Here is a 13,322-nt window from a genome sequence, read left to right on the forward strand (position 1 = left end):
ACTCACACACTGTGATACAAATTTGACTGGACAATGATTTCTCAAACAAAGACACAGAAGTGCAGGGCTATTGTTTGGAGCTCTGGGTACAATAATCCTTTACGTTTTAAAAAACAAAGCTCATTATCTTACAGATATGACAAGCCCCATTGTACGTGTTTATATATACAGCACTGTATGCATGATTCGATCAGGTATGACAAGCCCCTTTGTATGTGTTTATATATATATATATATATATATATATATATATATATATATATATATATATATATATATATATATATATATATATATATATATATACCGGCCTACGTAGTGACTAGTTCTGATCAACCTCTACTCCACCAAAACCATTCATTTTACAGAACCAGAAAAGGATTGCATCCCCTAGTTATTTTTAAGTTAAGACAAGGATAGGTTGTTGCCATCCTGAGTGATTCTCCAGTGTGATAAAATATTCTAAAATTAAACTCCAATTGTGGCTTATCCCAGCAGAGTACAGGCTGATCAAATCAAGCCAAAGCCTTCAAGATCAACCATGAAGTAAAAGAATGTGGCACTGCTATACTGAAACTGGTACTTTAAACACAGCAGCGAAACCGATAAAGGTGCCTCCCAAATAAACTAATAATAATAATGCCCAAGCATTTTTGAAATGAGGAAAGCTACTTTATTTAATAACTAGATTCCATTTATTTGTACAAAACACTGTGTTCCCCCTGTCTGGCAACACATAATGTACTGCATATGAAAAATTCTGGATTTAAAAAAAAAAACTTAATATAGAGGGTCGACTAAGCATTGCAGTTCATTTTTAGCAAACTTAATGGAAGCAACGACACCTTAATTCAAATAAATACATCTTAGGCTGTTGTTCAAATAGGAAAAAAATACATAAACTCCATAACGTAGAGAAAACCAAAAAAAAAAGGGCTAATGTACAGTATACTGCATGTTTACATTTATATCATACATTCAGTAAAAAAATATATACTGTACAAACATCCATATAACCATGCAAATATATGTGCATGTGATAAAAGCTTAAAAATGTATAGGCTTTTACATTTGCACCAAAAGTAAATTAAGTAAATGCAACCTGATCAAAAAACAAACAAAAAAAACAGAATGGCACAATATGTCCAGTGAAGTTGAGTAATGTTCACGCAGGTTATAATAAGTTACAGCATGGTGTGACTTACAAACACATCACCCTAAACCAGTGAAGCATCTCTAAACAGCAGCGCGCGTGGGCACACACTCCACCATCCCATTGGCTTGCCAATGCGGATGATGACAGCGAGGATGTGATCGGGGCGGCTCTGTTACCAAGTGTCTTAGAGGCCTTTCTCTGAGGAATATGGCACAGAGGCAGCATGCTCAGTCTGATGAAATAAATAAACCCACAATTAGCTGCAGCTCTGTAAAGAGGGTCCATACTAGGCTCGCTCGAGCGTGTTTCAGGGATTACCCTCAGACACATGCAAGTTCATTGTTTTTAAATTAGCCTTCTGCTCCAAAATGTTTCTCACGCCACATTACTGATTATTATACAAGGGCAAGAAAAAATCCTGAGCTCTGATTGGTCAGCCTTGCACTAGACCTGCGACGTTATCCCAGCAAAACATCACGGATCTAGTACCAGCAACCTCCTCACTGAGAACCTAGACAGACATATCAATCCACCACAACTGTCAATCACATAGAATAAATTACACAATTCCAGTTCCTAAATTTTACCGTAAACAACATGACAGCTTTGGAAACCTCATTTGGCAAAGAGCATTCAAACACAGAGCAGCCAGGAGACAACACCTCTCAATGAGAGAAGAAAAAAAAAAAACACCTGGAGATCAACTCTAAGGGACTAGGCAAGATTTAGACTCTGACAGAAATGAAGCATCCATGAAACGACAAACCAACAGGGCAGTCAAAGTTTTTTTATGACTGGGTGAGTGAGAGTAACACAAATATAGACTTGAAAACTGTCACAATAGAACACCATACAGTTCTAAGACAGCTGTGTTCACGGCAAACATACAACTTGAGAAATCCTATTGTTACTGACTCGCTTGAAACAGAAATAACACGTTAGTATATCTATTAGAACGTTATAGTTAATACTTTACTACAGCTGTAAATGGAAAACAGGCATTATTTTATGAGGCAGAATGTTGTTTCCACATTTGTCTAATTAAAATCACATTTAAACATGAGCTGAGTCTTATTTGCTATTTTTACAGTGTGAAACATCATATAACAGGAATAATACGCTCCTGTCATGCATTCCAATATCAAATAGATAGCTAGGCTAAAACAGAGTTAATACAGACTACAGTGGATAATTACTGTGATGTAAAATATTGTATATATTTTTTCTGACGTGACAAACTGGTAAGGAAAACATTATTGTAATAATTTGTGGTAAATACTAGCCAATCAATTTTCAATAGTAACTACATATCTGGTCATGTCTTTATCTTTTTCACAAAAATAACAAAACATTCCCAAACCTGCAGGTTTTTAATGTCCTGTAGTCATACATTCAAGTCACTGTAAAATATCTATTTCCAATTAGGCCATAATTAAACAAGAATATTTTAACTAAGATAATAAATACAACTTCTAATGCATTTAATAATACTAATAGTACTACTACTACTACTACTAATAATAATAATAATAATATCATGAATTTATATATATATATATATATATATATATATATATATATATATATATATATATATATATATATATATATATATATATATAGCTCTGGAAAAAATTAAGAGACCACTGCAAAATTATCAGTTTCTCTGGTTTTACTATTTATAGGTATGTGTTTGGGTAAAATGAACATTTTTGTTTTATTCTATAAACTACTGACAACATTTCTCCCAAATTCCAAATAAAAATATTGTCATTTAGAGCATTTATTTGCAGAAAATGACAACTGGTCAAAATAACAAAAAAGATGCAGTGTTGTCAGACCTCGAATAATGCAAAGAAAATAAGTTCAGATTCATTTTTAAACAACACAATACTAATGTTTTAACTTAGGAAGAGTTCAGAAATCAATATTTGGTGGAATAACCCTGATTTTCAAGCACAGCTCTCATGCGTCTTGGCATGCTCTCCACCAGTCTTTCACATTGATGTTGGGTGACTTTATGCCACTCCTGGTGCAAAAATTCAAGCAGCTCGGCTTCGTTTCATGGCTTGTGACCATCCATCTTCCTCTTGATCACATTCCAGAGGTTTTCAATGGAGTTCAGGTCTGGAGATTCGCCTGGCCATGACAGGGTCTTGATCTGGTGGTCCTCCATCCACACCTTGATTGGCCTGGCTGTGTGGCATGGAGCATTGTCCTGCTGGAAAAACTAATCCTCAGAGTTGGGGAACATTGTCAGAGCAGAAGGAAGCAAGTAAGTTTTCTTCCAGGACAACCTTGCACTTGGCTTGACTCATGCCAAAGCTGCCCAATTTCAGCCTTGCTGAAGCACCCCCAGATCTTCACCGATCCTTCACCGTGAAATGAAGCCAAGCTGCTTGAATTTTTGCACCAGGAGTGGCATAAAGTCACCCAATGTCAATGTGAAAGACTGGTGGAGAGCATGCCAAGACGCATGAAAGCTGTGCTTGAAAATCAGGGTTATTCCACCAAATATTGATTTCTGAACTCTTCCGAAGTTAAAACATTAGTATTGTGTTGTTTAAAAATGAATCTGAACTTATTTTCTTTGCATTATTCAAGGTCTGACAACACTGCATCTTTTTTGTTATTTTGACCAGTTGTCATTTTCTGCAAATAGATGCTCTAAATGACAATATTTTTATTTGGAATTTGGGAGAAATGTTGTCAGTAGTTTATAGAATAAAACAAAAATGTTCATTTTACCCAAACACATACCTATAAACAGTAAAGCCAGAGAAACTGATAATTTTGCAGTGGTCTCTTAATTTTTTCCAGAGCTGTATATATATATATATATATATATATATATATATATATATATATATATATATGAATGAAAACCATGGCATTGAATTGGCAGTGAATAAAATGTGTGTCTGTCTGTGTCTATCCTGGTTAAGACTAAAATAAAGATATAGATTTACTGTATGTTGCAGAAGAGTGCAACATACCCTTTACTGGGTGTACAGTAACGACTGCTTCCTTATTAAACACATCGGAGCTCATTATAAAATCAATATCCACTTATCCATGGTTCCCCCAGGAGGAATGGCAGAAAGGTCAGTCAATGAAACTTAAACAAAGTCACAATTTTAATTATGGATTCTATTAATTAAAATTGTCACCAGTCCTGCTGATTATCATAGCGAGCAACTGAATTTTAAATGGATGTAGTTTATACCTTTTACAAAAACTGTTAAATATACTTTATTAATTTACTTTTTAATTCATAACCCTTTCATGGAAAGATAACTGTTAACAAAATGAACCACACACAATACATTACACGAATGTGAACTGCCTAAAATGAAATATATCGAAATAAATATTGAAATAATGTATTTTAAAATATTGTATTTAGGTTTGACTAATGTTTACACAGGCCTGTCATACCAGCCAAGAGGGTTCATTTTATTGGAATGGTTTTGTATCTGAATTGCAATAAAAAGAAAGAGACATGGCAAACAGAGTCTATTTTAGTATGCCTTTCATAAAATACTCCACTTAGCAATCTACACTAAATGTTCCAGTTTACTCTCAATACATGTATCATCAAAGTGAAGATGATTCTAAATCTGCTTAAAAAAAACAAACAACTGAAATGTAGAAAAGCCCCTTGTTCATACATCTGCCACTCTAATATGATTTGTTTCTAGTAAGGCAATTAGGAAATGAATACCTGAAAATTGATTCTACCAGGCATGAGGTACAGTGTGTTTAATAGCAAACAGATTAGAAAGTGCGATGTCATCTAATTAGTGAGTGATTAATAAAGCACGGGATTTCACATCTCACACGAGAGTCACCAGCAGTGCCGTGATGCAGCAGTCCAAACAGCTCCCTTCCTTTCACTGTTTATCACTTGCAAGGAGTTATCAAAGGAGCGGGGATCCTTTCGTCACGCACTCGTTAATGCTCAGAATTGGCTTTTGCACATAGCGTCATCTCACCTGATAGGCGGCGGTGGCATCTGAGCCAGCGTCGCTCCCCAGCCCGGTGAGCTTTTCCTTCAGCTTGTGGTGAGAGCGATGGCGCAGGCAATACACAACTCCAGAACCCGCGAGGATTCCAACGATGCAAACAATCGTGATAACTGTGAGAATGAAGAATTTTGTAGAGTCCTCCTTCTCTGATCTGAGGGGCAGCAACTTCAATGTGCTCTTCTAAAGGAAAAAGGAAAAAAGATGGTGCTAATCGACAACTCATCTTAGCAGATTAAAATAACCTACTGTGTAGTCTAATCAAAAACCGAATACGATTTTCAGTCATCTAAATTAGCCTGTACTCTAGAGAAACTATATACTGGTACTGCCTAATTAATGATTGAACAATGTATTTGTTTGTTTATTGTCTCACGCTTTCTTTGCAGATTTAAACATTTAAAAAAATGACAGTCATTCCTTGAAGACATACGATAATTTAGCCATTGTTCACTAATCTCATTAGTTTAGTTATAAAGGCATTTTAGCAACAACAAACAACACAGTGAGAAAATCCGCCATCCTATTTTCACTTGGTTACAAAAACAAAAAAGGACCTCCCCTTTTTGAATGGCTGCATAGGCAATTCATTATCCCCTCTGTTCCAAAGGTAATTGTATGCTTTGCATTCAGTCAGACAACTCCTATTTTCTGCTCTGTCTTACACAAAGTACACAGTGGCTCTTATTGGGAAGCATTGGTCTGTTTTATCTTGACATCACAAAGGCCCCCAACCAATTACCTAGGCCCGAGTTAATGGAAACATGGCTTGATTGAGGCTCCAGGATGGTCCTGCTTGGTTAAGGTTCAGCAGAAGATTGTTAGCCTTGTAAGCCCCAGGAGGTGGATTGACAGACAGAACTAAGCTGCATACAATTGTTTTGAATTGGCTGAATATCCTGTTATTCACCCAGATAGAATACCCCTTGGAAGTCAAACCTGTGTTCACAGCATCACTATGCTCATGTATCCCCATCTCTCTCTCTCTCTCTCTCTCTCTCTCTCTCTCTCTCTCTCTATCTCTCTCTCTCTCTCAAACCGACTTTCACCTGATGAAGAACTCGTTTTGAAATGGGTGCACTAAACATTTTTAATTAAGTCCATTATATATATATATATATAGGTGCAATTAAAAGAAAAGGCATGTTACTTCAGTCCACTATGCCTAATTCTTTGCTTAGTGTGATATAAGGGGATATTGTCTTACCAGTTGGGACAGTATGCTTTATCGTTTGGGTAACGTACTGCACAGTATAAAAAGGGTCTTAACATCTTGGTATTTATAGGACATCCCTATGAGGACCATTATATGTTTTACTATACTGTATTAATTTGAATGTACGGACGCTTACCCTGTCTCCCCTATCCAGAGTCTTTCATGCTTCTGTACTGTGTATACTGGACACTATGCTAGCTGATTCAACCTGTGGCAGCAGCAAACAGGACCCATTAACCAAGCCTGCTTTACTTCATTCACTTTTTAATTACAGAAGCTGTTTTTGACTGTGCTACACAAATTGTTTGACAGAAACACTACAGTGAGGGGATATCACCACCATTTTTTTTTTTTTTTTTTTTGTGAAACAGCCTTTAAGATTTTCATTTTAACTTTTTTCTTTCTTGCTTTTTTTATTTATTTATTTTTTTTTATGTCTCACACTGGAATTGTTAAAGTGAAGAATTTTAATAAAAGCTTTTTTAATTTCTTGCGAGGCCTCTGTATTTTTTAACAACTGGCCTGAAAGAATTGAAAACAGCCTTCTGTCTGTCTAACACACCATTCTGTCAGGCTAACACACTGTTCTGTCAGTCTAACACACTGTTCTGTCAGTCTAACACACCGTTCTGTCAGAGTAACACACTGTTCTGTCAGTCTAACACACCGTTCTGTCAGGCTAATACACCGTTCTGTCAGGCTAACACACCGTTCTGTCAGGCTAACACACCGTTCTGTCAGTCTAACACACCGTTCTGTCAGGCTAACACACCATTCTGTCAGTCTAACACACTGTTCTGTCTGTCTAACACACCGTTCTGTCAGGCTAACACACCGTTCTGTCAGTCTAACACACCGTTCTGTCAGTCTAACACACCGTTCTGTCAGTCTAACACACCGTTCTGTCAGTCTAACACACCGTTCTGTCAGGCTAACACACCGTTCTGTCAGTCTAACACACTGTTCTGTCAGTCTAACACACTGTTCTGTCAGTCTAACACACTGTTCTGTCAGTCTAACACACTGTTCTGTCAGTCTAACACACTGTTCTGTCAGTCTAACACACCGTTCTGTCAGTCTAACACACCGTTCTGTCAGTCTAACACACCGTTCTGTCAGTCTAACACACCATTCGGTCAGTCTAACACACCGTTCTGTCAGTCTAACACACCATTCTGTCAGTCTAACACACCGTTCTGTCAGTCTAACACACCGATCTGTCACACCGTTCTGTCAGAGTAACACACTGTTCTGTCAGTCTAACGCACCGTTCTGTCAGAGTAACACACTGTTCTGTCAGTCTAACACACCGTTCTGTCAGTCTAACACATTGTTCTGTCAGTCTAACACACCGTTCTGTCACACCGTTCTGTCAGTCTAACACACCATTCTGTCACACTGTTCTGTCAGTCTAACACACCATTCTGTCAGTCTAACACACCGTTCTGTCACACCGTTCTGTCAGTCTAACACACCATTCTGTTAGTCTAACACACTGTTCTGTCAGTCTAACACCGTCAAAATTCACCAAGCACGGTTACCTTTATGTTCAAAACACCTCCTCTGTCTATAGATGTATGTTTTGTAATCTCAACCTTACAGCAGGTGAATATACAGGTTATGCGGCTTATTCAGAGTACATACATGTTCAATGTCTTAACAGTGAAGTCAATATCGTCTATAAAGCCTTTACACTATAACAGTGTTCTTGTAATTGAATGGACAGAAAGGACATAACTGTACGCTATGCTAGTCCAGTAGCAATATTCTTTTACAGGCTTGTCGGCTTCAAGAGAGTGACATCTTTTTACTGAAAAAAAACAACATAATGCTCAGCTAAATATTCATCCGACTCATGTTTCCACAATTTATTATTTCCATTTAAATAGATTTGGTTATCCTAGTAGTATTTGTTGAAACAATACACAAAACTATACTAGTACTAGTACTGTTTATATATATATATATATATATATATATATATATATATATTATATATATATATATATATATATATATTAAATATTTTAATTGCAGCAAAATGGGCTGTCCAGTAAATTCTGATTATATTTTCAATGAAATAACTAAACTGATGTAAATTATTAAAAATAAATAAATGCATACATAAATGGTCTCATTGCACTTGTCCTGCCACATGTCTTTCGGCACCACATACAGTATATATACCACAGCAACACATATGACATTCGTACAGATATTCTGTCCTGTTCTCATTCTTACATTTAATCCAGCACTACATTGCAATATTGTTTTCTCAAAGCAAATGAGTTCTAATTTATAGAGGAAAAAACACGCCCTGTATGCCGTATAAATGTGTTTATTAAACGCTTTACTTTTTTGCTTTTTGAAATGGGAGCTTCAAATTGTGATTTTATAGGGACAGCAGCAATTTCAAATGGTTTTTATTTTTGGTGAACGTGGCGATTCAAGCAGAGATAATCATGTATGAACCCTCCACATCACTGAGTCCTTTTCAAAAGCTATCCAAAATACGAGGCATTGTCATTTGGAACAAGGAGAGAAAACTCTCTTTATGCGAAAGAAACCTATTGTTCATCTGTCCAGATGAAATTGTACTTGCAAATTTCCAAATTCATGAAGGCAAACTGAAGCTGAAACACTGCTTCTCGCCCCCTATCACTTTAAAAAGCATACATGCACCCTTTACTGTTTCAGTAATCTCTTTTTACAAATACTCTGTTTCAACTGAAATCTAAATCATGTTCGCTTGAAAGCAGTTTACCAACAAAAAAAACAGATACAATTCACTGAGATTACCATTAGCAATACACCCCGCCAGCTGCCCAATGCAGCTTTTTTTTGTATACTCCCCAATTAAGTTTTATTCGGCTGAGTTCAAGAACAGAAAATTACAATTTTGTCACAAAGCTCAAAGCTCCAAACATCAAAAGCATGCAACGAGTGAATCTGCATTTCTCTTACTCTGCTTTCTCAAGGAGTGCGACCTAGAAATTGGGGCCACATTTCAACTTAATTTCAATATGGACCATCACTTCTTCCCTAATGAAGAAAGATTAGCGAACCTGGAAAGGCAGGAGCATTTGGCCTACGATTTTATAAACTTTAAGTACCAGTAGGGAACATCATCATTATTAATATAATTTTTTCTTTTACAGCCAGCCAAGCCCTTGCGCTTTAAGGAATGTGTCCTTTGTGCCTTGTTTTTGACTTTTGTCACCTATCACAAAATAGAGCTTATGGCTCCATGGAGCAGCAAGCAGTTTCTTTAGCATTACCCTAAAGGCCTTTACTTTGTGCTGATTCCTCCCCCAAACCATGTCAATTTATCACCTGAAGTCAGGTCAGACTTAATGGTTTCACTTTTTAAAATTGAAATCTGCCGAGATAGTGGTATTGAAAGGCATGTGTTCACTTGGCGTGGGGGTATGAAGGATTAGTGAAATTCACAAAAGACAAAGGGCAGATGGATTTGTGGAGCTCTGGCTTATTCAAATCATTGAGAAAGGTCACAGCAAGAGGCACCGGCCTATTCATTTGTGAGGACACAGTGATCTTTCCACAACCTCGGGAACCACAAAGCTTTGGAAAAGTTGCACTATCCCTTTCCTAACAGGATTACAAATCTGGGGTTCACACACACACACACACACACACACACACACACACACACACACACACACACACACACACACAAACACCTTTTATTGTTAAAAGGCAGAATATTCCTTTTTTAATACAGGGGCTGTTCTGTTTTTAGACACTTGAATTGTTTTTACTGACTCCAATGGACAGTTTAATACAATGAAGATTAGTCTATTTAAACTTTCAAACTCAGTTTCTATCATTTCTTCTTGTGTTTGTATTAAGGCAAGCCATGTTCTATTTTTTTCTAAAGTTAATCATTTTTAATATTTCTAATGCAGTGAGGATGAAATAATTTCACCCTTAAAATAATTTCTAAAACATATTTTCATTTCATAAAAGCTAAAGAGGTCTAAAACAGCCCTGAATTTCTATTTAATTTATAGTCTAGCTTTCCTGTTTTTATTATATATATATATGTTGTTAGTAGGTTCAGGATCATATATTATTTTCACACTGAAATATATTATTAAATGTGCCATATATGTTTAATCTCAGGAAATTATCTTTCTTTTTTATTAATTGTTGTAGTAAGACTATAATTATCCTGCTACAGCAAAACCATGATTGCACATATGAGTGCTTTTGAATCACAACAATGCAAAGCAAAAACAAGAAAAAAAAGGAAGCATACCTTGTCTATTAGGAAATACAATCTTACTGCACTGTGTGCTCTGATTTCACATTATCCAGTTTATAATCAAACCAACTATATTTGTTTCACATTGCATCTTCTCTTAAGTAGCCAGGTGACAGGTTTGTTTATCTAATGGAAACAATGCCCAATGCAGAGTATACTATTGTATTTAAGGAAGCTTTACAATACTCTGCTCAGTGGAGTGAAAGCCTTGCTTTACGCGCTGTAGCGAACTTTTCTCAAGAAGCACATTAAACTGATCCCACTGTGCTAACTGCCTAGCTTTTCCTTTAAATATATCACTTTTCACATACAGAATTACAAATAATGACGTGTTTTATTTTCCATTGCATTTGAAATAAACTCACATATCAACATACGTTAGAGAAACTGGTTCTTTAGTTAAGGCATGGGTGAAATACAGAACAGGTTTCCAATATTTCATTTAGGAATTGCTTATTTAAAAAAAAAAAAAAAAAAAAAAAAAAAAAAAAAAACTTGTCTGTCCCTCCAGCTAATGCAGAAACCATGATTCACTTTTCTAATGGTGAGCCTATCGATCAGTAAGTTAATCAGTAAGAAGCAGCATTCATCGTATTTGTACACATGCTACAAAGCTAACCGCAGGACAATACAACACATTGATCTCTGGGACCCTCCATGAGTATCGAAGCTGCTGCAGCACCTCTCCAGCGCAAGGCCCCGGCTATGCTTTATTACCCAGGTGTGCTAGGACAGCACTCGCGTTTCAGAGGATTCAAATGCACCGTCGAAAAAAATGAGTACACACAAAAAAAGAAAGAGTGCTAAAAATAAATTTCTTGAAATGGATCCTACTACTACTATACTATACTAATAATAATAATAATAATAATAATAATAATAATAATAATAATAATAATAAAACATTTGTACTTACTGTGATGTATGTGTTATCCTCAAATGCAATATACACCATTAAAACAATATCAAACTTAAAATATACATCCCCTTACAAAGTAAAAAACTACATTTCTCATTTAAATTCCTTCTAAAGCCTCACGGATACCCAGACTAGGAGTAACTAAGAGTTGAAATGTACCTTCTTACAGCTGTTAGGTGTCCCCCCTATATGCATAATAAAAAAAGACAAGAAAACACTGTAGCAAATATGACTGCATATATTTACCTAAATCCATTATGCAATGCCTGATTCTGTTCCTTTTTAGAAATACAGTCTCCTTTCCCATAAGTTCTGTTATAAGCCGTTCTGTTCAGCAATGCCGTCGGCAGCTCTAGCAGGATGTGTAACCTGTTCTGAATCCTTTTCCTGAACCTAAAAGTTAACAGCCTCCCATCCACTTCAGCAGAAACAAAGGCAGTAGTTGCCGTGATCTGACCATAAAAATATAAAACAGAAAAAAAGCCTGCCAGGTTTTAACCTTGCTTAAAATTCTGCTGAAGGCTGCTACCTAGTCCCTCGAGCGATCATGTGAAAGTGAAAAGGAGGGTAGATGTTTTTTGTGATCACAAAAGTGTAGGTCTGAGCCCCTCCTTATATCCACCAGCCCCAGAGTCCCTGTCTGCACCACATGTCACATCCACTGGTTGCTATAGCGATGCCTCCACATGTTGCTGACAGCAATTGGATAAGGAGGCCTGGCTGTTAATAAAGCCTTGGTGAAGTGGGAATATGGATGGACTTTGGTTTTGTCACTCATTTGTAAAGCTGCTTGGGGTTTCTTTTTCTCTCTTTTTTTTTAGTGAATTGCTATTTTTCTTCTTGTGCAGAGTAGGAGCTCGCTTATAAAAGAATAAGGCTTGCGTCGAGAGAATCTGAAAGCTAGGGAAATAAAAAAGAACCAACTGATGAAATGAAGCCAGATAAACGATTTGAAATCCCATTCTCCCTCACAATTCCCTGTTTTTCGGTTGGAACTGTTTAGGTCTTTGAGGCTTACTTCTATGAAAAGGGCACTGTATTCTGCTGCTTTCATCTGTGAATGCATGCAGTCTTTCATTAACAATATATTTCATTTTCCTAAATGAAATATACTGTATACATTTATTTTGTTTTCAAAAGAGATCTCCAAAGTAGTTACGATATATTTTCTTGTTTTATGCATGCTTGCAATAAAAACAATTACAAAATAAAATTGTTCTTTGAATAAACATTATTCTGTACATTAGATTTTTGTTTAAGTATCTAAAGGTGGAATAACAAATATAAGAAGGTAAACATGAAAGCAATACAATACAATTTAAAAAATCCTTAATAACAGCAGGAAGCGTAGAAAATAGTAAACACTTGTAATTAGTTATTGGTGAGATATAATGATCTTGTGGAAGGTAACAGCTGCAACAAACAGGACAGGCAGGATTAACGAAAGCAGGAATAGAAAAAGCAGAGAAAAGAAGGAGATCCTGTCAAATGCAGATGACAAATCTTGGGAGGGCTCTTCAGTTTATCTTTCTATTCAGTCCCCCTCCTCCCGCGTTCCTCTATTGTTTCTCTGTGTGACAGCTGGAGATGGCAGGCCTGACCAGGGACAAAACAAGTCCTTTCACACAGCACCGGGCTGCACATTGACAAACAGAATAGGAGCCACAGCAAGGTACAGCTTAGAGCTGCAATATCCCATTTCCCAAAAGACATCCCAGCCA

The 13,322-nt window shown here is 36.5% G+C and overlaps 1 protein-coding gene across 1 annotated transcript in view; it reads right to left on the reverse strand.

Annotated features, from left to right (window-relative positions):
- The window catches only part of LOC121310439 (receptor-type tyrosine-protein phosphatase N2-like), a 243,618-nt gene that overhangs the window by 33,913 nt on the left and 196,383 nt on the right, over nucleotides 1-13,322 (reverse strand). The window contains exon 13 of the mRNA XM_041243621.1: nucleotides 5,152-5,364. Coding sequence (XP_041099555.1) covers nucleotides 5,152-5,364 — 213 coding nt within the window. The remainder of the gene's footprint in view (nucleotides 1-5,151; nucleotides 5,365-13,322) is intronic.

This window comes from Polyodon spathula, chromosome 3 (assembly GCF_017654505.1).
Source record: "Polyodon spathula isolate WHYD16114869_AA chromosome 3, ASM1765450v1, whole genome shotgun sequence".
In the NCBI taxonomy this organism is placed as follows: domain Eukaryota; kingdom Metazoa; phylum Chordata; class Actinopteri; order Acipenseriformes; family Polyodontidae; genus Polyodon; species Polyodon spathula.